General features: G+C 41.3%; 1 protein-coding gene across 7 annotated transcripts in view; it reads left to right on the top strand.

Moving 5' to 3' along the window:
• PTPN21 (protein tyrosine phosphatase non-receptor type 21) overlaps nucleotides 1–26,657 on the top strand; it is a 191,305-nt gene that overhangs the window by 74,926 nt on the left and 89,722 nt on the right. For all 7 annotated transcript variants that reach the window (XM_029597749.1, XM_029597748.1, XM_029597746.1 and 4 more), the window contains one exon: nucleotides 12,268–12,335. In XM_029597749.1, the coding sequence (XP_029453609.1) occupies nucleotides 12,268–12,335 (68 nt within the window). The remainder of the gene's footprint in view (nucleotides 1–12,267; nucleotides 12,336–26,657) is intronic.

Here is a 26,657-nt window from a genome sequence, read left to right as displayed (position 1 = left end):
AGTCCACCTTAATCATGGCTTATGGACTTTTCTTTCGGGAACTGGTCTAAACCTTTTTTTAAACCTTGCTACTAACAGTTTTCACCATATCCTCCAGCAATGAATTCCAGAGTTCAATTATGCATTGAGTAAAAATATATATTTTCTCCCAGGACAAGCAGGATGGTAGTCTTCACATATGGGTCCTAACCTCTTTAGCCTTTCCTCATAGGGAAATCATTTGTTCCATCCCCCTTTATCATATTGGTCACCCTTCTCTATACATTTTCTAATTCTGCTATGCCTTTTTTGAGATGTGGTGCCCAGAAATACAAACACTACTCAAGGTGTGGTTGCATCATATTATTTTCTGTTTTATTCTCTCTTCCTTTCCTAATAATTCTTAGCATTCTATTTGCTTTCTAGGCTACTGCCACACACTAAGCAGAGGGTTTCAACATATCTATGATGTTGCCTAGATCCTTTTTCGGGGTGGTAACTCCAAAAGTGAAACCTTGCATTGTGTAGTTATAATTTATGGTGTTCTCTACATGCATCACTTGCATTTGTCCACATTAAATGTCATTTTCTTATTTGGATGGTCAGTTTCCCAGTCTTGCAAGGTCGTCCTGCAATTTCTCACAATCCTCTTATGATTTGAAAATGTTGAATAATTTTGTATCAGCAAATTTGATCACCTCTCTCATCGTCCCCACATCATTGGAGTAAGACATATTTCTGCTTATTGTATTTTTGCCTGTGGTTGACAGATGCATGTGAGAAATTTTGGGCAGTATATGGGTTCTGGTTATTTGCCTGGTCTTCAAACAGTCTCCCATGATACATTTTGCAGCAGCTGTGGAGTTTGGTAATGTACAAGTAGAAATAGTTATGGCCACACAAGTAGGGTGACCTCCTCAGACTGTGCTATGATGAAACATGCTCTCTCAGAGGTCATAAAGACTAAACCAGTCTTTCCTAGTGTGTGCAGGCCTTCCACCGTGTACTTCTCTTCAGTCACTTTTTGTTTACTTTGTGAACAGTCGGATTTTTTGGCTCTTTTGTTACTGCATTTTTTGGGTTACAACTTTCCTGTTTTATTTCTTTCATTCTTTTCATTTCTTACTTCTTACATCACTTGTAATAGAGTAAAAAAAAAAATAAAGATTTTTGTTAGAACAATTTCCTTTTGCTTTTCCTTTTCCATGTCTGAGAAATCTACCAGAATGGGTAAGAAGCCATTCAAATTATGCTCAAAATATTGGCATAAAATGGCAAGCCAGATCCTTCAAACTTTGGTTCATGGGGCAGAATGTCTTTTGCAGGCCAGCATCTACCAAGATATGAAATTAGAATTTGAGAGAGATTTCTCCCTGGAAGGAAAGGACATCTCCAAAAGACCAGCACCCAACTGGTCATAGTCTAAGACGTGTAGAGAAAAACAAAGGCCTAATTCATCTGAAGGGCCAGCAATTAAGAAGCACCATGCTGAGAGCATTGGTACAGAGCATGGTGCCATCGTGTCTTGGTACCCAAAGACCAGTGCATTAAAAATGATAGTCCAATTCTTTTCCTTTGGCACTGAAGGAAATGTCTGTGCTGATGCATCATCTCAGTTCAGACACACCAATTCTTCCAACTATTTATGAGAACTCTTCTATTTTAGTTCACAAATCTGATTCATCTTCAAGAAAGTTGCCACCTCTCATTCCTCTTCTGGAATAACGCTCATTTGTCCAAAAATTATGATAACATTTTGTTAAATCTGATGTCAAATATGCCATCTACCTCTTTGCAAGATCACATTTCAGAGCCCATTTTGAAAAGGCTTTCTACACAACTTTAGGCACAGACGACCATTATGCCTTATCAAGAACTTCAGCAACCAGACTGTCTCCTTCCTCTATTTCTTCAAAAGGAAAATCTTTCCAAAAAGATTCACCAGTGACCGTATCTGATTCTGAAGATTCTATTAGTTGTTTGGAGCAATCTTCCAAGTAACCTTCTGACCCATCCTCATAGTAGTACTGCCCTGCCTGAAGACATGTATCCGGCGTTTCTTCAGAAGATGTCAGAGTCCATTCTCTTTAAACTGGATGTACCTATCCACAGGTTGCACAGAAAGTGCCTAAAGTTTGCGCTGAAAGATCAGCATTTCCAGTAGAGAGTCCTCCAGTCTAGCAGCAACCCCCCCAGAGTTATCAACAAATGCTTGGCAGTTGTAACTGGCCATATCAGGCAAAGCAATGTATTAATTTTCCCTTGCTTAGACTATTGTTTAATATCAAGAATCCAGTCACATGAATTTTGTTCTGCAAACATTGCAGATCCTAAGGCTTATGGTCTGTTTTGAAAAGTTTCACTTGATCCCGCCTCATCCACTGGAATTATTAGGAGCCTATCTGAATATAGAAAAAGGAAAACCTTTTTTTCCAGTCAAATGAGGAATGCCTTCGTATCGCTCATTCATACTCTGCAGTTTGTTACTGCCAGATTTCTTCATGAAGTCGTTAGGCCACATTACAGCAAAAGCATGTTACCCCAGTTGCATTTCTAAACATTAAATGAGCCCAATAGCGTATCAGATTTCATTGGAATCTGCATCAACATCCAATGTTGCACAACATAGATTTCACCAAACATCTAGTTTAATCCTTACGGCATACATAAGAATTACCATATTGGGTAAGACTGAGGGGTCCATCAAGCACAGTATTGCGCTTTCCAACAGTGACTTTTCCTTCCAGAAACCTTGTCCACACTTTTTTTTTTTTTTTAAACCTAGCTACACTACTTCCTTTACCACATCTTCTGGCAATGAATTCCAGAGTGCATTAAGTGAAAAATTATTTTCTCCGATTTGTTTTAAATGTGCTACTTAGTAACTTCATGGGGCGTCCCCTAGTCTTTGTATTTTTTTGAAAGAGTAAACAACCAATTCTCATTTACCCATTCTACTCCACTCATGATTTTATATACCTTTATCATATCCCCCCTCAGCTGTCTCTTCTCCAAGCTTGAATAGCTCTAAACTCTTTAGCCTTTTTTCATAGAGGAGCCAATCCATTCCCTTTATCATTTTGGTCAGCCTTCTTTGTATCTTTTCCAGTTTAGCTCTTATCTTTTTAGATGTGGTGACCAGAATTATACACTATATTCTATGTCTGGTCTCACCATAGAGCGATACAGAAGGATTATGACATTTTCAGTTTTATTCTCCATTCCTTTCCTAATAATTCCTAACATCCTGTTTTCTTTTGACACATCATACACCAGACTAGGATTTCAGATAACTGTCCATGATGACGCTTGGATCCTTTTTCTGGGTGGTGACTCAATATGGAACCTAACATCGTGTAAATGCATTTTGGATTACTTTTCCCCATGTGCATCACTTTGCACTTGTCCATATAAAATTTTATCTGCCATTTGGATGTCCAGTCTCCCAGTTTCACAAGGTGGTCCTGCAATTTCTCATCTGCTTGTGATTTAACAAGTTGGAAAAATTGCACATTTGATCACCTCACTTGTTCCCTTTTCCATATCATTTATATATATATATTAAACAACACTGGTCCTAGTTCAGATCCCTGGGGCACTCCACTGTTTACATTCTTCTATTGAGAAAACTGACCATTTAGTCGTCCTCTCTGTTTCCCATCTTTTAACCAGTTCATAATTCACAATAAGACATTGTCTCTTACCCTATGGCTTTTAATTCACAAGAGTGTCTCATGAGGGAATTTGTCAAACTCCTTCTGAAAATCCAAATATACTATATCCACTGGCTCACCATTATCCACGTGTTTAGTAAAATCCTTGAATCTTCTTCACGGTCAATCTTTTCATCCTTCACAAGTGCAACAAATACTAACTATAGAGGCCTCCCCTCAAGGTTGGGGAGCCCATCTCAACAGAATTTGTTCTCAAGGGATCTGGTCCCCTCAGAAGACCACTCTTCGTATCAACCTTCTAGAACTTAAGGCTATAGTCAAAGCTTTCTAAACTTGGTTAAAGCAAAAGGTAGCTCAAATCCAGGCATATAGTCAAATAGCAATGTTTTATATAAACAAGGAGAAACAGTTTCCTCAAAGCTATGCAAAGAAGCTCTTAAAATATGAAATTGGGCAATATTGAGGAACATCTGACTTTCCACAACTTATCTTCTGGGCTAAGACTACATTTTAGTGGATTTGAGTCGTCAGCTACAGCCACGCAAATGTCTGTACACCCCAGCCAATTAACTTTTTTTTTTTTTTTTTTTTTTGCAACGATGGAGAACGCAGCACATAGACTTCTTTACATCTCCATTCAACCACAAAATACCTCTACTGCTCCAAGAGGCCAATGTACAATTTCTTAACATTGGATGCATTCTTGATCTGTGGGACAAGGAGTTAATGTATGCATTTGCTCAATAGCCGTATTCCTTATCAAATATGGTTTCCATAGTTATAAAGACTAGCTGTGGCTCCTCCAATTTGTCTACAAATATTCCCAGATCTCCTAACTCAATTCAATGGCTCACTACTACAACTCAACCTTTTAGTCTCTAGTACTCATAGAATGGATATTGAGAGCAAAGTAGTGCACGTGTTGCCCTTTTTCCTCCTGAAATCAGGTAATCTTGGCAGCTAAAATACCTGCTACCAGACGATCCTATCACTTCAAGAGGAAAAGGTTTTCCTTCTAGTGTCCTCTCATAATGAGGAGCCTTTTCAGATGATGCACAATCCTACTACTTCAAATCCTTCTCCATCTTTCCAAGTCTGAATTAAAATAAAATTCAGACAGAATACGTGTGAGTGCTATAGCAACATAGGCAGACCTTGCAAATGGTGATGCTATTTCTCAAAATTCCATAGTAGCTAAGAGCATAAAAGGACTTTACTAATGACCTCAAATCAAGTTTCTTCCTCTTCTGTGGGCCCTTTAATGTAGTTCTTTCCCAATTAATGGAATCTTTCTTTGTCTTTAGTAACAATGGACATTAAATTCCTCACTTGGAAGCTCTTGTTTCTTATAGTGGTCACCTTGTCTTGCAGAGTGAGTGAACTCTAAGTCTTTAGTAATTTCTGCACCATGTATGCAGATTTTTTAGAATAGAGTAGTTTTGAGAACATTTCTGCAATTCCTACCTTAGGTGATGTCTCGGTTCCATCTAATAATCAGTATCTCTCTCCGCTTGTGATGAGAAATCCAAATAAATGTACTCCCAAAATTCTGTGCTCTCACCTCCTAAAAATGTGTTCAATAAACTATCTTATTTTTATTTGTATTAGCAATCAATTTTAATAAAATATATTGGAGAAAGAGGTAAGTTTCATATTACTGGTGCATGCCTCCACGGCCTTGCGCCCTTCTCGTAGTATAATCATTAACTTGCCTCCTTCCTCCTTTTGTAAATTTTTATGTGTTTTATAAATAATTTTAATATAATATTTATGTCAAAAAGATTTTTTTTAAATCAAACAAGATTTTTAAATTAATTGTAATCTCCACTTTGCATAATCGGGATAAAGCAACTTATATTTTTCTTCTATTACTTTCAATATCTTATCAACTTTCATTGAATGACTAAAATTCATGTATCCCTTATGCTCATGAACAATTAAATTTCAATCTCCTTTCAATTTATACGCCATCTATCTCCAATATCCCTGAAAGGATTTTGTGAACGCCGAGTTCCTATATGTTAAACTACCACTATCTAAATGGAACTGTTAGAGACTTATCTCCCGACACAGCTGCGTTTCGGTCTTTCTTCCTCAGGGGAGAATGTCCATTCCTGTTATCCTTAGTTCTTAGTTGATCCAAAATTCATGGCGTTTTTTCAGGCTATCCGTTCTCTCTCTCCGGCTTACGAGCTCCGAGTGGCGGCGTTATTCTGAGCGCTTTCTTTTTGCTTTAAAAGCTAGTCAGCAGATCGCTGCTCAACCAATGGCGTTGGATACGTGTTACGTGTTACATCATATTCACCAGCGAATGCTGATTGGTGGCCTCAAAATTAAAGGGCCGCTTATCCCACGTAAACATACGTAAATTACCATTCTATTTCAAATTAGACTCGCCCACTCTATCTCTTCGTTGAGTCCATGTGGAACAACAGTATTCAACCTAAAAATCCATTGCTGTTCAATATAATTCAATTTCTTCTTTTCATCTCCACCGATGTTATTACTTTCAACCTTGTCTATAACCGTCCACCTAAGTTGATCAAAAACGTGATGCATGTTCGATGCAATGTTGCATTTTTAGGAGGTGAGAGCACAGAATTTTGGGAGTACATTTATTTGGATTTCTCATCACAAGCGGAGAGAGATACTGATTATTAGTGTAATATATTGGAGCCGCTGACAGATCTTTGAATACCATGGAAAGTTGGAAAAACGTTTTTAGTTACACAGAAGATCAGGTGGAAAAAATTAAGGAGCAATCATCGCTATTTTCAGATGCGCCAGAGGAATTGACCAACAAAGGTTGGGAAGATTATGATAAATTAAACAGGAAACTTATTAGGATTCAGATGCAAGGTATAACGTTAGTGGAATATGTTAAACAGATAGTGCCAAGAGGGTTGAGGGTTCTGAAGAATCCTATGCTATTCTCGGATGATAGTGAATTTGTGGGGGTTTGGAGAGCAATCCTCAACAAATGCTCACTGGACTTAATGTTGCTAATTATCAATCGAGTACGTCAACATACGGAAGAAGTACAAACACAAATACAAGATATATTGGAGACAGTGAGTAAATTATCAGATTTTGAAAATAAATTGGAAGAACATAGTTTAGCATTGGATCAATTTAGAGCGGACATAAAAGAGACGAAAATAACAAAATTTAAACGGGACCAAGCAGATTATTCAAATAATAGAGTTTATAATTGGAAGACTCGACAAGGAGAGATACAAAAGAAAAAAGTGAAATTTAATTTTTCGTCTGGAGAAAGTTCGGGGAGTTCAGAAGAAGGAGAAATAGAAGAGGACAAACAAGAACCGGTTAAGTCATCCAATAAATCTAAGAAATCACTGGAAAATAAAGGGGGACGTTCAAAAGATTTTTTAGGATTACAATCCAACAATCAAAGAAAAAAATCTTTAAGAACGGAGATTGTCGACAAACCGGGAATAACAACGAGACAACAATATCACAAAAATCAGAAATTCAGCAACGATCCTCCGCGGTGATAAATTTGTCAAAAATTCCTCTGACTGACTATCAGACACAAGTACTGGAAAACGGACTTTCATTTGTTCCAACTCAATTTCATAAGCCTTTTGATACGCGCATTTGGATACACAGATTCATAAGGAAACTACAAGTTAAACTGTTTTTCAGTCTGCAAGATGTGGCTTCGAGCTCCGTTGACTATTCTATTGTTCGCCCTAAATCACGTTGGGTGCCCCAGGGTCCGATAGACCCACATATTATCACGTTTAAACACATGATTTTAAGGGATCTTGAAATCATGGAAACGAAAGAAACCCCTAGATATCACAATCTTACTAAAGAATTGAGGACAGCCCTCCATACATTATCCAATGAAAGTCAACTAGTTATCAAACCGGCCGACAAGGGAGGCGCCATCGTTGTACAAGACATTACCACTTACAGAACCACAATGTTACAACATTTAGAAGATCAGAAATATTATCATATACTGGACAGGGATCCCACTCAAATGTTAGTTGAGTCCATTCAGGACCTTACAGAAGAAGTGCCGTTTTTGACACTTAAAGAGAAACGTTTTTTACAAAATAAACAACCTAAAATTCCATTGATATATTCAGTTCCAAAGGTACATAAAGAAATTATACCGCCACCGATAAGACCAATCGTCTCTCTTAGAAATACAGTGTTGGAGCCCCCGGCGATTCTACTTGATAAGATTTTACAACCTATAGTGATTAGAGCAAAATCTTATTTGAAAGATACGATACAGTTTTTGAAGGAAATTTCAGAAATTCAAATCACACAAGGAGAATGTTGGTTGACAACAATGGATATCCAATCCTTATATATGCAGATCCCGCAACAACAGGCTATACAAGCAGTGATGTCTCAGTTGGTTAAAGAAAGGAAGCAGCGTATACCCCTACAGTTTTTGCAACAACTTTTGGAATTGGTATTGACTAACAATTATTTCAGATTTGGTGACAAGTTTTATCACCAATCCCACGGAATCGCTATGGGGTCATCGTTAGCACCTTCAGTTGCTAACATTTATGTGACACAATTTGAGGAATTGCAGGTATACAAATCTCAATGGTGGTCGAAGATTACATATTGGCGTCGCTACATCGACGACGTCTTCTTGATCTGGATGTCATCCAAAGAAGAATTGGATAAATTTGTACTGTGGATTAATACAGTGGATGAGAATTTAAAGTTCACAGCGGAAAGTAGCCAACAAAAAATATCGTATTTGGATGTATTAATAGAAAGAAAAGAACAAATATTACAAACAACTGTACATCATAAAAAAACGGAGAGGAATACATTACTTAAATATCACAGTCATCATGCTGTATCCTTGAAGCAAGGATTACCAGCAAGCCAATTCTTTAGATATAAAAGAATCTGCTCCACCAAAGAAGAATTTGAGAGACAAGCGGAATATTTAAAGAATAAATTCAAGGACAGAGGATATCCTAACAAAATCATAAATAGAGCATATAAAAGAGCAAAATATGCTGATCGCAACCAATTGCTCCAATATCGAAGCAAGAAGGAGCAAGGTAGACTCACCTGTATTATTCCACAAAGTACAGCAACGGCATCCATTACAGCTTCCATAAGAAGACATTGGCCCATTTTATCTGTGCATGAAGCATTTGGAGAACTCCCACTAATAGCAACAACGAGAGGTTGTAATATAAAAGATATGGTGGTTCATGCGGATATCATTAGAGAAACGGAAGAGAAAATTCGAGGTGGCAATCATAAGGCATGTCAACGCTGTGACATGTGTCAAACCACCATCGAGGGCAATGAATGGAAGGATTCCGTTACAGGGTACTGTATAAAGAGGAGTAGAGATACGGATTGTACATCGAAAAATGTGATCTATTTGATTCAGTGTCCTTGTCCTAAGAATTATGTGGGCAGGACATCAAGAGTCATAAGAATTCGGTTGATCGAGCATAGATCGAAATTAAACACAAAAACCGTGGAAGCACCCATGGTGCAACATTGCATCGAACATGATCACGTTTTTGATCAACTTAGGTGGACGGTTATAGACAAGGTTGAAAGTAATAACATCGGTGGAGATGAAAAGAAGAAATTGAATTATATTGAACAGCAATGGATTTTTAGGTTGAATACTGTTGTTCCACATGGACTCAACGAAGAGATAGAGTGGGCGAGTCTAATTTGAAATAGAATGGTAATTTACGTATGTTTACGTGGGATAAGCGGCCCTTTAATTTTGAGGCCACCAATCAGCATTCGCTGGTGAATATGATGTAACACGTAACACGTATCCAACGCCATTGGTTGAGCAGCGATCTGCTGACTAGCTTTTAAAGCAAAAAGAAAGCGCTCAGAATAACGCCGCCACTCGGAGCTCGTAAGCCGGAGAGAGAGAACGGATAGCCTGAAAAAACGCCATGAATTTTGGATCAACTAAGAACTAAGGATAACAGGAATGGACATTCTCCCCTGAGGAAGAAAGACCGAAACGCAGCTGTGTCGGGAGATAAGTCTCTAACAGTTCCATTTAGATAGTGGTAGTTTAACATATAGGAACTCGGCGTTCACAAAATCCTTTCAGGGATATTGGAGATAGATGGCGTATAAATTGAAAGGAGATTGAAATTTAATTGTTCATGAGCATAAGGGATACATGAATTTTAGTCATTCAATGAAAGTTGATAAGATATTGAAAGTAATAGAAGAAAAATATAAGTTGCTTTATCCCGATTATGCAAAGTGGAGATTACAATTAATTTAAAAATCTTGTTTGATTTAAAAAAAATCTTTTTGACATAAATATTATATTAAAATTATTTATAAAACACATAAAAATTTACAAAAGGAGGAAGGAGGCAAGTTAATGATTATACTACGAGAAGGGCGCAAGGCCGTGGAGGCATGCACCAGTAATATGAAACTTACCTCTTTCTCCAATATATTTTATTAAAATTGATTGCTAATACAAATAAAAATAAGATAGTTTATTGAACACATTTTTAGGAGGTGAGAGCACAGAATTTTGGGAGTACATCGGTTCCATCTAAAGCATTCAATTAGGCTTCCACTGTGTTCTGGTTTGTTTTTCTTTTTTTTTTTTTTTTCCAAAGCCACCTCTCCAACCAAACAGTCTCTTAATAGACTTGACTGAAAAAGAGACCTCCTCTTGTTCTAAGCCCTTTAGGAAATCTTTTCAGTTGTTTCTCTCAAATAGTGCCAAGTCAAGAAACACACTGAGAGAGCCAATTTGATGTTTATCTTTCTCTGTTTCACAAATGTGGGAATTCTCCTTCAGCAAAAAGTAAAAGCTCATCAACTGCAACCTCCACAGTGCATCTCCAAAGTGGCTATCTGGTCATTCATACATACTTTTACTAAGCATTACTGCTTAGACCAAGACTCTCATAATGATAGTAATTTTGACTAAGCTGCTCAAAAAAAAAACTTACTCGAGCTTCAACATTCTCGCCATCTTCTTTCTCTTGGGTTGCAAAATTTTTACATTTGCACAGAACAATTTTTTATATCCTTGCATGCTTCAGCTTAGGAATCCCCACTTGTGTATCTGTAATTGATCTGCTTGTCCACAGAGAAAGTGAAGTTGCTTACCTGTAATAGGTGTTCACCGTGAACAATGAACAGGATAGCCACAAAATCACTCCCACTTGCCCATGCAGTTGAAACTAGCTTGTGAAGTGACTGAAGGGCAGTGCATGGCTGCAGCAGCACAGGAGATCCCACGCATACTCAGACTTCTTTACTCTTTTGCTGAGCTCTGAGAGAGCATTTTTTGTTAACGGCATTATTGGATGACATCACCCACTTGTGTAGCTGTCTTGTTCTGCTGTCCATAGAAAACACTTGTTATAGGTAAGCAACTTTGTTTTCTCTTTTCTTAAATTGTTTTTGGAACCCATTGGTGGGACTGACCAGCTCTTCTTTAGTTCTGCTTTAGATCTACAAACTGGCACTGTTACAGCTGTTCTGTTTATTGTTTCATTTGGTTCTGTCCTTCTGTGTATAGGTTGTGTGCTGCTGGCTTCAGAGAGTTGGCATGGTCTACTGAAGGGCTGGTTCAGGGACACTACCGTGTTAATGTTCTACAGCTATTTCAGAAATCATGGCAAGAAAGACTTACACTGGAAAACAGATGAATTTAGTCATACTTTTATTTGCAGTCTAGTCACATGTCAGACACTTGGGGATAAACATTTGTATCTCACCCTAGAGACTTCTGTCTTTAGCTCATATTTGTCACAAATGAAAGGGTATAGTAGCAAATAAGGCATTTGACGTTTTTAATGGAATTGAGCTTTCATAAATGTGACCAGGAAGGTCTGCGATTATCTCTGGCTTTTGTCTGATTGCTAATTTGAGGTTTTATGATGATTGTATTGCTGATACATTCAGACACATAAATAGTCTAATATGCTTCTCCAAATAAAAAAAAAGAAACATTTTGATATCCATGTCAGGCCCTTATCTTTCAGGATCTGGTCTGCAGTGGTGTTGTGAGCATTTTAGGATATAAACTGTTTGTTGAGCCTTCACCAGTAGATGTGCAGCAAGGGTTTTCCTATAGGCATTGTTTCCTTTGGGTTGATTAATGAAGCTGCAGTGCTTTTAACCTGCAGATATTGGCATCAGAAACATATGTTGCCTACAGTTGACTTCTACAAGGAGTTTTTAATACTTTAGAAGCAGTGGAATTATGATTTTGTAATTTCATTTATTACATTTATATACTGTCATTCTGTGACCAATCATAACTGTTTATAAAAAAAAATAGATCATAATAAAATCAATAACATCATAAAATTATAATAAGATGAATTGTAAAATGCAGTAAAAGGAATAAAAGGCATTAGATATGTTCATTAGCGACATTTTTTGTGTTTACTACATTTGGAAATTCTGCAGGTAAAGGAGATTTCCTATGCTTTGAACTGCTTCAGATAGCAAAAGTAGTGTTACTGTATTTCTCTGCTAGGATACATAGCAGTAAAGGTTGACAAGTTGTTTTCTAAATAAACAAATATAGTATTCATAGAAATGTTATCCTCTCTGATACACCAATATTTCTTTTCTACAGCTGAGTTTGGGGACTATGATCAGTATGAGTCGCAGGAGTTCCTTCAAAGATTTGCCTTGCTTCCTGTGGTAAGGACTAGCTTGAGATGTATGCATGTTCCTTACATTTTTATTTTTTTTTTAATGCAGAAGATTAGGAAACTGTAGTCCTTACACATGGGTGACATCAGATGGAAGCCAGTATGGAAAACCTTGACACACTGAACATGCCCAGCATGCTAATATCCATACGTCCACATAGGGTCCCTCTTCAGTCTCTCTTTTTCTTCGAAGCACTGCATGATTGTATAGCTCACACTTTTTGTGGAAAAATTTTCTGTTTCTGTCCCGAGCCCCGTTGGGTCCCTCTTTGCTTTCAGGATACTTTTTGGGCATCGCAGTAAGTACTTTGTCGTTCGCGGTCGATTGCTGAAGGTGCCGATCCCCAGTGGCTGCCGGGTAGCGACTGTGTGCTTCGCTCTTTTTTTTTTCCATGGCATCATCTGATTTTCACCATTGCCCCAGTGCCCCCGGACTATGTCCATCATGGACCCTCATGAGGTCTGCGTCTTATGCCTGGGGGCTTCGCATGATGTCCAGGGTTCTGATTTTTGTGCCCAAATGACTCCTAAGGGCTGTTGTGTGCGCCTGGACAAAATGGATAAATTGTTCAGCACCAAAAAAAGTCTGAGCCATCAAATTTGGCATTGGGGACATCGACACCCAAGGGTGGGAGGTCTTAGCGACCCCAGCTCCTTTGGTATCTCCCCCTCTGTCAGGTTCCCAGGTGGAGCTGGGCGTGGGGGATCATCTGATGTCTGTTTCTTCTAGTTTCAGGTCTGGATCCTCCTCATCCACCTTGGTGCCGGGGAAAGACCTGGCCGAGCATTGAAGGAAATCGACCACCATAGTCACATGGCTCCAAGCTAGGGAAGGCACCAGCATTGACCAGCGGCCCCAGGCTGAGAAAGCATCACCTTCCATCAAACTCAAGGGACCCAGGCAATCTGCACCAATTCCCCCCTCGGGGCTCCGGGAGAGATCTGGTTTCACTGTCGCCTCCTCAAGCTTGTACTATCCTTGTCAGCATTAAAGGAGGAGTAGGAATGCCACGTGCGGCTGGTGGTCGGCCAGGCCCTGCAGGGCATAAAGCCCCCACTCCTGCAGGTGCCACCACCGCCACTGGAGCCTTCTCCATCGGTGCTTGCGCCTTTGCTGGAGCAACTGGATTTGCTACTCAGTGTTTTGCCGATGCAGCCTCTCCCGATGCCCTGGGCATCGGTGCGGCCTCCATTGGAGACTATCCTGGTAATTGATTCCTCCGATGGAGGGGGGAGCCATTTGGGATTGTTGGCGCTGCCCTTGTGGGCAACACCCCGGTCAGCCATGCCCCTGCCAGGTCCTTTGGACTCTGTGCCTTTGGGACCGCTGGTTCCCCTTGTGATCCCGCGGCACCTCTGGGGATGGAATTCCCTTCAGTTCCAACGAGGCTGTTTGTGCACATGCCTCTGCCCTCTGGGCTACCAAGAACTTTGGGGTCTTGGCACAAGAGTTCACTGGAGCCTCTACCTCTGGTGTACTGGGCACACTGAGTGAGGAGAATGCCCCCTATGATCCTTGGGAGGATGAGGCATCCCCGTCCTCTACAGAGGACTCTGAGGACTTACCCTCTGAGCCCTCTCTTCCACAGGAGAAGCACGAGTCTCCACCGAAAGTCTTAACCTTTGCCAGGATCATGAGGGCCATGGTGGAATTATGCCTTTTCAGCTCTTGACTGAGCAGGATTCCAGGCATAAGATACTAGAAGTCCTCCAACTTGGGACACCCCAAAGGAGGTTGTTGCAGTACCGGTACATGACTGTTTCAAAGATCTGTTCGTCCGGTTGTGGGAGTATCCCATTTCCATCCCTCTAGTAAATTGAAAAACAGATGGGGTCTACTTGGTGCAACCCACCATGAGATTTGAACGCTGACAGTTTCTGCACCAGTCTGTAATGGTGGAATCTACCTTAAAGAAGACGAAGAGGTCGTGAACCCATTCTGCGCTCCTCCAGGTTGTGATCACAGGGCCCTGGATGCTTTAGGATGGAAAGTCTTTCAAGGCTCCATGCTGGCGGCCCAGATTGCGTGTTACCAGCTCTATATGAGCCATACTCCAAGAACCTCTGGAAACAATTTCAAAATCTGGTAGAGCGCCTCCCCCCAACAATTTCACAAGGAGTTCCTGAAAGTGATCCAACGAGGATTGCAATGTGACAAGAATGAGATCAGGTCTGCTTATGATGTCTTTGAAGTGGTGGCAGCAGGCATAGGAGCTCGACCCACATCATGGCTTTAGATCTTCGGCCAGAGGTTCAAGAGCGTATTGCGGACCTCCCCTGTATGGGGGGGAAAATCTCTTCGGAGACTAGATCAAGGAGGCAGTAGCACAGCTTAAGGATTACCATGAAATCTCCTCAACATCTGTCTGCCACCACCTTGGACCCTCAGTCCTCTGGCAAAAAGCAGTCATGGAAAAGCTTGAGGCACTCATTTTACCGCCTGAGGAAGTAGTATCCTCCAGCTAGTAGGGCAAAGACTCATTGTGCACCAGCTAGACCACAAATGAGGCAGCTGTGCACCCCTCGGCCCGCAGCAGAGCCCCGCTATGGGGTTTTGACTTGGCTACAAGGGAATCTGAGCCAGCAATCCATACCTATTTTATTTTATTTATTATTTATTTAGAGATTTTTATATACCGCGGCACGTTCAGAACATCACCTTGGTTTACAAGGAACCATAATGCAGCAACAAGCTTTACAATAAAATAAGAAAATAGAACCATATTCAAAGAACTATTATTGCAATACATGCAATGAGCTTTACAGTAAAATATGAGAATAGAACCATATTTGAAATACGTGTAATAAATAAACAACGGTGGACTGTGATGAACAACCCCCCAGTTGGAGGCCATCTGCAAAGTTTTGCAGACCGTTGGATCTATCACCTCGGAACAATGGGACCTATCCATTGTTCATGGGTACAGGTTAAACTTCCAATGGGCCCCTCTTGGAGAATTTTGGCGAACCAATAGATACTTCGAGTAGAGCTCTCTGCCTTCTTAATGGCTCGAGCAGTCGAACCTGTCCCTCCAGATCAGTGGAACAACTGGTTTTACTCGAGGTATTTCCTGATTCCCAAGAAAACAGGGGACCTTCATCCTAACTTGGACCTGAGGGCTTTGAACAGGTTTCTCACAAGAGAAAAGTTCAAAATGGTTTTGTTGGGCACCCTAATTGCTCTCCTGATGAGCAGGGACTGGCTTTGCTCCCTCAACCTAAAAGACGCATACGCTTCTATTGCGATCTCTCGCAGTCATCAGAAATTCCTCCATTTTCTGGTGGGAGAGGAGCACTTTCAGTATTGGGTGCTACTTTTTGGCCTTGCATCTGCGCCACAAATCTTCACGAAGTGCATGGCGGTAGTAGGAATGCATCTCAGGATGCAACTAGTGCAAGTCTACCCCTACCTGGATGACTGGCTTATCAAGAGCAACATCAGGCAGGGGGCTTTACAGTCTCTCCAATCTACCATCCAGATCCTGGTGACCTTAGTGTTTCTGGTTCCATCTCGACACCTGGACTTCATTGGGGCCAGGTTTGACACGGCCCAGGGCAAGGCTTTTTTGCCCTGGGAACAAGCGCTGGCCCTGGTGTCCCTGGCACCAGTGATCTCTCGGAGCTGCTGGGCCTCTGCGCACAAGTTCCTGTGAATCTTAGGACACATGGTGGCAATGGTTCATGTTATGCCCTTTGCTCGGCTCTAAATGCGCAGAACACAGTGGACTTTGTGCTCCCAGAGGCATCAGGCCACCCAGGTCCTTCAGGCATGCATCATAGTTACCGTACCACTTTGAGAATCCTTGTCGTGGTGGGAAGCACTATCCAACTGAGAGGTGGGCATTCCTTTCCAGGTTTCTTCTCCCCAGGTCACTGTCACTTTGGATGCCTCCCACCTGGGTTGGGGAGCCCATATTGGGGATCTCTGCACCCAGGGTTGATGGTCTACTCAGAAGCAGCGTTATCAGATCAATTTCCTGGAGCTCTGGGCGATTCAGTACACTCTGGGGGCATTCCAGGAACACCTGGCCAACAAAGTGGTCCTGGTTCAAACTGACAACCAAGTGGCGCTATGGTATCTGAAGAAACAGGCACAGGCTCGTTCCTCCTCTTCCAGGAGGTTGTACAGATCTGGTTCTGGGCTCTCTAACAGGGCATCCTCCTTTGAGCCATATACCTGCCAGGGACCGAGAATGTGATGGCGGATGCTCAGTCATTCGTTCCGCCCCCACGAATGGTCCCTGAATCAGGAGGTTATGGATCGGATCTTCTGCCTTTGGGGGATCCTGGACATAGATCTGATCACTTCCCCATGCAACAAGAAAGTAGACCAATTCTGCTCCCTGTTCAGGACAGATGGCAGGCCGGCCTCTGCCTTCGCTCGCCATTGGGGCACCGGCCTCCTATTTGCATACCCCTTGCTTCTGCTGGTATTGAAGACTCTTCTGAAGCTCCAGTAGGCCTGGGGAACCATGATCCTGATTGCACTGTATTGGCCTGGGCAGATTTGTTCTTGCTTCTTCATGATCTGTCTTCCCGGGCCCCAATGTCTCTGAGGACCTCTCCGGACCTGTTCATGCAGGATCAAGGCAGGTTGCACCATCCCAGCCTCTAAGCCTTGTTTCTGATGGCTTGGATGTTGACCGGATGACACTGCAGAACCTGGGCCTCTCAGAAAGGTTGTCTCAGGTTCTGGTAGAATCCAGGAAGCCTTCCACTAGGAAATCTTACAATCTCAAGTGGAAGAGGTTCTCAGTATGGTGTGAGGGACACTGTTTGAATCCGTTCTCCTGCTCCGCCTTGAAGCTTCTGGACTATGTTACAACTCTCCGAGGCTGGCTTGAAGACCATCTTCATGAGGGTCCACCTCACTGCTATTGGAGCATATCACCAGGGAGCAGTTGGCTTACCCATCTCAATGCTGCTCATCTCCATGTGGGGACTGCTCCAGCGAAAGCAGACTATCTGTCCTCAGGCAATCTCCTGGGACCTCAACGTGGTTTTATCCCACCTTATGAGGGCCCCATTTGAGCTCCTGCAATCTTGTGACCTGAAAATACCTGCCTTGGAAGGTCCTTTTTCTGGTTGCAGTCACCTCAGTGCACAAGGTCAGCAAGCTTCAGGCTTTGGTGTCATACCCATCTTACACAAAATTCTTTCATAAGGTGGTTCTGTATACGCATCCTAAGGTCCCACCAAAGGTAGTGACGGAGTTCCATCTCAGTCAGTCTATCGTCCTGCCCACCTTCTTTCCAAAGCCACATTCCCACAAGGGTGAGCGGGCCTTGCACACTCTCTAGATTGTATAGTTATATGTAAAGCCCCTTTCTTCTTGGGCATATCACCGTTTTATGTAAACCGGAGTGATTTGTACAAGAACTTCGGTATATAAAAATTAAAAATAAAAAATAAAATAAATAGATTGTAAAAGAGCCCTGGCCTTTTACCTGGACCGTACAGCAGCCCACAGGCAATCCATACAGCTCTATGTATCCTTTGACAGAAACAGATTGTGTGTTGCAGTGCCCAAGCAGACCTCCAATTGGCTAGCAGATTGTATTTCTTTCTGCTACACTTAGGCCAGACAGCAGCTTGAGGGCCACGTCACAGCTCATTCTGTGCAAGCCTTGGCAGCTTCGGTGGCCCACTTGGGTATGGTGCCTCTGGATAAGATCTGCAGGGCTGCAACTTGGAATTCCCTCCTTATCTTTGCTCTGGACAAAGATGGCTGATGTGACAGCAGTTTCGGTCAGTTGGTCCTCCGTAACCTTTTTCAGCAGTGAAAACCAACTCTTCAGGCCTTGGGCCCTTTATTCGGGTTCAGGCTGTCTCCCTCTGTGGCCGATGGCACCAGTATTGTGCCCGTTGGCACCTGGTTGGATGCATGTCTGTCTTGCTGCTTGTTCGGGAGCAGCCTATAGCTATGTATTTACCCATGTGTGTGAGGACTAACATCCTGTTTGTCCTAGGAGAAAACAGAGTTGCTTACCTGTAACAGGTGTTCTCCTAGGACAGCAGGATATCAGTCCTCACGAAACCCACCCGCCACCCTGCGGAGTTGACTTCTCTTTGGGTTTGTTGTTTTATTATTTTGTTATATTTCTCGCAAATTCTATATTAAGACTGAAGAGGGACATAAGAACATAAGAAATTGCCATGCTGGGTCAGACCAAGGGTCCATCAAACCCAGCATCCTGTTTCCAACAGAGGCCAAACCAGGCCACATGAACCTGGCAATTATCCAAACACTAAGAAGATCCCATGCTACTGATGCAATTAATAGCAGTGGCTATTCCCTAAATAAACTTGATTTAATAGCCGTTAATGGACTTCTCCTCCAAGAACCTGCGTGGATAGTGGCATGCTGGGCATGCTCAGTATGTCAGTCAAAATCTTACGTACAGAGTTCCATCTGATGATGTCACCAATGTGTGAAGATTAACATTCTGCTATCCTTGGAGAACACCTGTTACAGGTAAGCAAGTCTGCTTTCTTTCCTGTGCTAATGTAAAGCATTGGTCTGTTCTCAATGAATTGGATTTTTGGGGTTAATACAGATTATTTTCCGTATTGTTCTACCAGAAATCTTGCAACCAAATGTATTTAAAAGGAAACCAAATGAAATGGGCATCATTTGTCTTTATCTTTTTTAAAGAGTTGTTTTTCCGTTGATAAGCAGCTTGAATTAGCTATGATATATAGGTGATGTTATCTGGCTGGACCAAACGGCATCGTCTGTCCTAGCTATCAGAGCTTTTAGTTCTGAGCATGTGCGGGCATTGCCTTTTGAGTCTCCGTGGTCATTTTTGTCTGAGCACAAGCACGGATATGTACTCCAGATATTTTTTTCTCTAAAATCTTAAATCCTCTCTATTCATCAATTATTTTTCTTTAGTGTTTTCCTTTTTTAAATTCTCTACCTCTGCAGTACCCACAACACTTTTCAGTGCCAAAAAAATTAAAACCAACAAAAAATTTTGCTGCCTCAACATGTCTTGCAAAAAGAAAACTACCTTGCCAGAGATGCAGTTTTGAATCCACTCACAGTAATGCCTCTCATGGATGGGCATCAGGCAAATTGGTGTGCTACTGGATGGATGTCCCCGTGTTACCAGTGTTTGAGGTTGTAGGATCGAGGAGCTATATAAATCTCTTCAGAGTCGCAGCAGATCCTCTTACCAGAGTGCAGCATCATTTGCCTTGCCAGGTAAAGAGTTCAGTAGAAGCTTCTTAAAAACTCCCCCATCGGCACAGGCCGAGGCCGCGGGATTGAGTAATACAAGCCACTAGAGCCTGTGTTGAAGCATAAATCCTCAAAGTGCAGTGCATTGGCACTGTTGACACATTGGCATAGACAACACAACAGGCTTTGGCACAGTTGATGTATTTGATGTATCAATGTGCATGGTACACAGGTACAGTCAACTCATGGTACCTCAAAGTGCTCCATGCACAGGGCCTGTGCTTTTTCGATAAACCATGCCCACGGTGCTACAGGTCTACACAACCCATCGATACGCAAGAACACATGGCATTGGGGCTCCTTCCAGACTAACAATCCCAATGGAGTCGACATATACATTGACAAAACATCCCTGCTCTGCACCAGCTTCATCATTGCAGCTCAAGGGAGGCTCCTCAAAGCACTCAAACATTCGTTTGCAGCTTTCAGGAATTTAACTTAATTGAAGCACAAGACTCCTACTGTGCCGCAGTCAATGGATTGAGCTCCAGACCAGAATTGTCATGGTACATTACCTATACAGCTGTATGCCAGTCACCCTAGATCAGGTGCAGAAGGGGATTTGTTGCTTCTGCACCCCTCCAATTACAAGAGTCCTCTTTCCTTCAAGGTTACTGGCAGAGGGCTTCTGATTGGAGGCACCAGACCCGGTATGTTCAAAGTACTGCTCACCTCCGATAGACCACCTGTTGTGGAACAGGAACCTGTTCTTGTCTCTGAAGAGAATATTTCACCTTCTACACTGTCAGAGGGACACAGTCACTTGACCAGATTGCAGATATGGTGAAAAATTTCTTTACCTCTTTGACTAGGGAGCCTCCTTTCTCTACTTTGCCTACATCAATCCCTCAGACCGGAGTCCCAGTTTCACTTATTGGAGTGAATACATCAGAATCCTTGATACACAGTTCTTCAACATCCCACTCAATTGCAGTGGAGTCACGTTGTTCAGAAGTGATAGACCAGGGTGTTTCTCCTCCAGGACAACCAGAATCACCCCCAGGTTTGCTGCCTTCATCATTAAGGTTCTAAATTAGTGAACCCTGACCATATGTTGTCTCTGGAGGACCTTACCTATTCAAAATTTGTGGAAAAAATGAGACACTTAGCATCAATGTGCGCAAGGATAAAGACCCCTGGTTGGAAGTCTTCAGTATCCTACAAATACTGGACACACCATCAGAGCCAGCAGGTCTTCCAGTCCACGTCATTCTGACCCTGTTACATGTGAGAATGTGGGAAACTTCTGTTTCTGGCATTCCTATGGCTAGAAAACTAGATCTCAATATAAAGTTCAGAAATCCCTGGGGCTGGGAGTTGTCCAATTATCTCATTAGTCCATTGCTGAGTCTACATTGAAAAAGATGAGGATTCATTTGCATTCACCTCCAGGCGAAGACTACAGGCTACTAGACAATTTTAGAAAGTATCTCAGAGCACCATGGTTACCACTTGTATCTCTTCTCACCAGTTTCATATGATGCAACATCTACATAACTGCATTCAAAAACTAAAAGCTTTTCTTCAACTTGCACACAGTGACACCTATTATCTCGCCTGCTGTTGGATGTAGAGAAATGCATATGACCTCTTTTTCTTTATTGTGTCTGAAAGGTTCGATTCCATCTTCCATACCTCAACAGCTTTCATTGGAGCTAGATATATGGTATGACTTAGAGCTAGTAGCATTCGAGATGGTCAGATCTCCCTTGTTTGGGGGACAACCTTTTTGGCAAAAACCTCAGAGGAAAAAGTCACTTAAACAAAACAATGATGTGATGGGCCAATCCCTCTTGATGGTTCATGAGCAGCTTTCCTTTTCAAGATGCTCCTTTTCTTACAAAAGACCTTACCTTTAGAGACACCCACTTCCAGCCAGACCTTGTCAATGGGAGTGCCTAAAACGATGAAACAGGCCTAGCCTAAACCTGGGTCCAGTTGATAACAAAGGATCTCTGGGTCCTCAAGATCATGGAGCTTGGATACCGTTTGCATTTCTCCTAGCTATCATCCCTTCCATATTGCTCAACTTTCAGTTCAGATCCATCTCATTTGACACAGCTTAGTCTGAAAGTGCAATCGCTCCTTCAACAATGGATGATAGAGCCAATGCCAACATGGACACGGCTTCTATTTCTGATATTTCCTCATCCCCAAGAAATCAGGAGGAATGAAGCCCTTTTGGATTTGAGACTACTGAACAAACATCTACTCTGAGAGAAATTCAAAATGAATTCCCTTAGCACGATTCATCCCTATATCCAGAAGGGAGAACGGATGTGTGCTCTTGATCTGAAAGTTGCGTATGCTCGTATATCCATTCATCCCTCCCACTGGCGCTACATTCACTTCAAAGTGGATTCTTCCCACTTTCAATACAAAGTACTCCCATTTTGCCTGATCTGAGTTTTCACCGAATGCTTCATAGTGGTGGCAGCACACCTGTCACCAGGGGGGATTCAGGTTTTCCCATACCTAGACCACTGGTCAGTCACAGCAACCTCTCAAGAACAAATGTTGCTCTTCCTGCACAAGATTTGGGATTTCTGGTGAACTTCAAGAAGTAAAATCTAGTGCCATTTCAGAAGATAAAATTCATTGGACTTGGATAAATTCACTGCAAGAGAAAAAGTTTCTACTGTTAGTTTGAGTGAGTGCAATGAGACTGCAAGTTTACAAGCTGCTGACAGCTCAGCAGTCGACAGAGCGATCCTAGTTGCTTTAAGTCATATAACAGCGGCCATGCACGTGGTCTACTAACCTGCCTTCATATTCATTGCCTGCAGTGGGGTCTGGTCACTGGGATTAACTAACTCAACTGCTGTCAACCTTAGTGTAGATTTCCAGAGGCATGAAGATGAAGTTGCAGTAGTATTAAACCCACACATGCTTCAAGATGGAGCTCCACTTCACACTGTCCCCCCATCAGGTAACCCTAGTGACAGGTGCCACCATAAAGGGATGGGGCACCCACACAGGATCTTTTTGGACCCAGGACATTTAGTGTCTCAAAGAAAGCCACTTTCAGATCAATTTGCTAATAAGCAGGGAGGCACAGGTTCATGCCAGGAAGCCTTAAGGATTTGGCAGTGGACAACCAGAAATTGAGCTGCCATACAAGCCACCTATCTTCTGGGGATCTCCAACTTGCTGGCAGATCGCCTCAGCAGAGTGCCTCGTCCATACAAGTGTCTCTACAACAATCAACCACCAAACTGTTTGACTTATGAGGTCTGCTGTCAATCGATCTTTTTGTGTCTGAGCAGAAAAGAAAGCTTGATTAAATTTTTGCTGAATTTAATCTCAGGTTAGTTCAGGATGCTTTAATGCTCAATTTAGGAACAAGCCTCATGAATGCTTTTCTACTGATTTACCAAAATAGTACAAAAGCTATTGCAAGACCATGCTTGCTTGATCCTCATAGCTCCAGCATGGCACAGACACATGTGGTTTGCACATCTTGTACAACTCTCCAGCAGCCCCTCCATACATTTGGAAATGGATCCTGCCTTGCTAATTCAAGATGAAGGAATGATGTGCAGTCTGAACCTTCCATCCCTCAATCTGACAGCTTGGATGTTGATTGCTCAGTAATTGCAGGTCTCTCTTTCCCAGAGACATTGAAAATGGTGGTTTCAGCTAGTGGAGTCCTCAACTAGAAAATACTGTGCTTTTTAAATGGGAAAATGTATTCCAAATTGTGCCATGACGCGTTGGAACAGTTTTCTTGCAAGCTCAAGCATTTGCTAACAAACTTGCTCTTCCTTTCTGACTCTGGCCTTGCTAAGTCTTCTGTAAGACTACGTGCCAGTGCTAAAGCAACTTACCATGTTTCAATGGGCAATAAACCCATGTCTACTCATCCACTGGTACCGAGATTTATGAAAGGTTTATGATATGTGAAGCCTCCGGTGCAAAAGCCTTTATTTCTATGGGACTTGAATGATATCCTTTCTCAATTAATAATGCCATCTTTTGAACTTTTAGAAACTGCTTCTCTTAAGTTCTTGACGTGAGAAATACTTTTCCTGGTAGTAGTGATATCAACTAGAAGAGTCTATAAATTCCAAGCTCTTGTTCATTATCCACCATACATGCAATTCTTTCACAATAGGGTGGTGCTCCACACTCGCCCAAAGTTTATTCTGAAGGTGGTCTCAGGCAATCTATTGTATTGCCTATTTCCTTTCTGTGACCATATGCATGTGAAGATGAGAAGACCCTTCATATGTTCGTTTCCAAAAGACCCATAGCGCAGTACAAGAAAAGAACTTTACCACATCGTCAAGCTTCACAGCTCTTTGTTTCATACTGCCTTAATGGATTTGGAGTAGTGCTCGTGTAACATGCATTGACCAATTAGATAGTGGAATGTATTCAGCACTATTAGATTTCAGCAGGCTTGCAAATCACAAGCTCATCAGCTGTGGTCTCTTCTGTTGCCCATTTGCGAGAAGTAATCCTTGACATCTGCAAAGCTGCAACATGGTTGTCTATTCACACCTTTATATCCCATTACTGTCTGAACAATCTCTCAAGAACTAACAGTCAATCCGGACAAGCAGTTTTGCACTACCTGTTCTCGCAATAGTCTACTCTCCATGGTGGAGTTTGGGTTGTTTATTCAGTAACCAAATAAGCAACCCTCAGCTTGGGACTCTTCACATGTGATAGGTAATTCAGCCTGCTTATCAATGGAAAAAGCAGTTTTGCTTACCCATAAACTGTGCTATCTGTAAGTAGGATGAGTTAACCATGCTAAGTACTGCCCACCTCCCTGGAGAGTCAAGTATCTCGGCTAGTATTAACTTTTGCTTTTGACAGAGAGGTTTACAAGGTAACATCTACATGGTAATTCAGCACCTGCTTAGTAGAGCTAAGACAAGACAGATGAGTCCATTCATTGCCACCAGATGACATTACCCACATGTCATGGTTAATTCTTACTATCTATAGAAAACAGTTTACGGTAAACATACTTGCTTTTTGTTTCTGAATGTTTAGCCCTACACGGTAATGTTAACCGAAAAAATAGTTTGGGCCAACATGAACTGCTACAGTAAAGCAAGGAATAGTGAAACAAAGATTGAATAGAGTTCACTTAAGCAAAAATTCATGAATATTTTCTTCTTCTATTTTAATCTTTATTATGATTCCAGAGGAGATTTTAGTGTTTCAAATTTGCCAGGTCCCCAGTTTGGAAGGGATAAACACAGAGAATCCTTAGTTTATGACAAAGTGAAGGGGAAGACTGAGATCAGCTGGGGTGTGTGGCATTGCATGAGGAATGAAATTTTTGCAGACACTATATGGGGCTTAAGGTCCTTAACAGCTGTCAGATTCTGTTTTTCGCTAATTTATCCCCTCCCAGCATTATCGTTTGGGGTGAATTGAAATGCAGCTGGATTGCTCCTTTTATTGGAGACTAATGCAGACATTACAAACAGACTTGTAAAGTATGAATGAGTTTTGTAAAATGACACATTGGCTATAATAAAAGCATGTATAAAGATTATAAGAAAAATTATATGTATAGAAGTATGGACCTATTTTAACTGCATATGAAAGTTTGAAAAAATATATGGACACACAGAACCTATGATTATATTATAGGTTCAGTGAATGGCAAGAGCTGAATACATACCAAGTAAAAAGCCTTTTGTATGATGTCCTCACATTAAGGATTTCTAATGAATTTTTTTTTTAAAAGATAATGGTGGTAGACAGAATGAATTGTACTTGAGCATTTTTGGTAATATTTCTTTCTATTTGAATTTATTTTTGTCATAAAAGATTGGCATTTTTTATGCCTAAAGTGCTAAAATATGAGAGAGATATTATTACACAAGTAAAATATATGTAATTTTATAAAATGGGTAGAGATGGTATGCATATTCCTTTATTACAAATATACACATCTCCTGAAACATACATGTGTACTTTTGGGGCATAAATACATGGTATTTTATAAAATACTAGCATAAATCTACACATCTATTTGTGTGTGCAAATGGTATATACTGTGGACAGTTTTGAAAGTTGGGCTCTATAACTCATTAGTTTATGGTATACTTAGTTTTAAGGGTTTTTTTTTTTTTGGTGTTAAATATCTTACAATGTTAAAATACAGTAATGATTTAAAAGGCCCTGAATGTTAGTTAATCAGTAACCAAATACCAAGTATTGTAATACCTGTGTTATGAAAAATGTATGATAAGATAAAGTACCGTGTGAAGTGCAGAGCCTGCCTGTTCCAAGCAATTTATAATGCATCAATAAATATTCTAATAAAGGTATTGCTATTATGTATTTCTATTACACCATTGTTGCTGGCTTTATACTGATTCCTGGTCAAACTGAGGGCTCGGTTTAAGATCTATGAATTTTTTTTTTTAATAATGCAAAATTATGGGCTATCCTGTTTGAAAGAGAAATTGGACTGTACATTCTGGCTCTTGTTTACATCTGTTTACTCTGATACTTTGATTCTTAATCCAGTCAGTGGGCAGAGATTGATAGAGTCCGTCGTAGGACTCAGCCTTTTTCAGTAATCTGTTCTTCATGCCAGAATAAATTGCTGGAAGCTCTTACATTGGAACTCTTGTACTCGTCATTCAAAAAACATTTCCTGGTATTTGAGTACTTTCCAATGGATGTTCCTAGTTGAAGCTGGATTATGCTCAACCTAATTTAGTAAGCATACTTTAGAACGATTGTTTAAATTCACCCAATTTTAGGTCAGACATGTACATTAATGCCTATTCTGTAATTAATAAGATTGATATAATTTTTGCTTTAATATTAGATAGGCCTGATTCATTTTTTGTTACAGAAACATGGTATACTGACTCTTGATACTTTGATTCTTAATCAGATGTGCCCCATGGGGTGGTAGTATCTTCAGCATTCTACAGTAGGACATTAAGGTGCAGGGGCAATGATTATTTTCGGTCTTAGCTAGCTATTAAAATTTCCCCTCATAAATTTGAGTGGCAGAGGAGAGTTTGTGTGGTCAGTGGACATACGGGGTGATTATCTCCCTCCAGGCTTACAAAGATCTGGCCTGGA

The sequence above is a fragment of the Rhinatrema bivittatum genome, chromosome 4 (assembly GCF_901001135.1).
Source record: "Rhinatrema bivittatum chromosome 4, aRhiBiv1.1, whole genome shotgun sequence".
Lineage (NCBI taxonomy): Eukaryota > Metazoa > Chordata > Amphibia > Gymnophiona > Rhinatrematidae > Rhinatrema > Rhinatrema bivittatum.
Note: the sequence above shows the minus strand (reverse complement) of the source record. Positions and strands in the feature narration are given on the sequence as shown.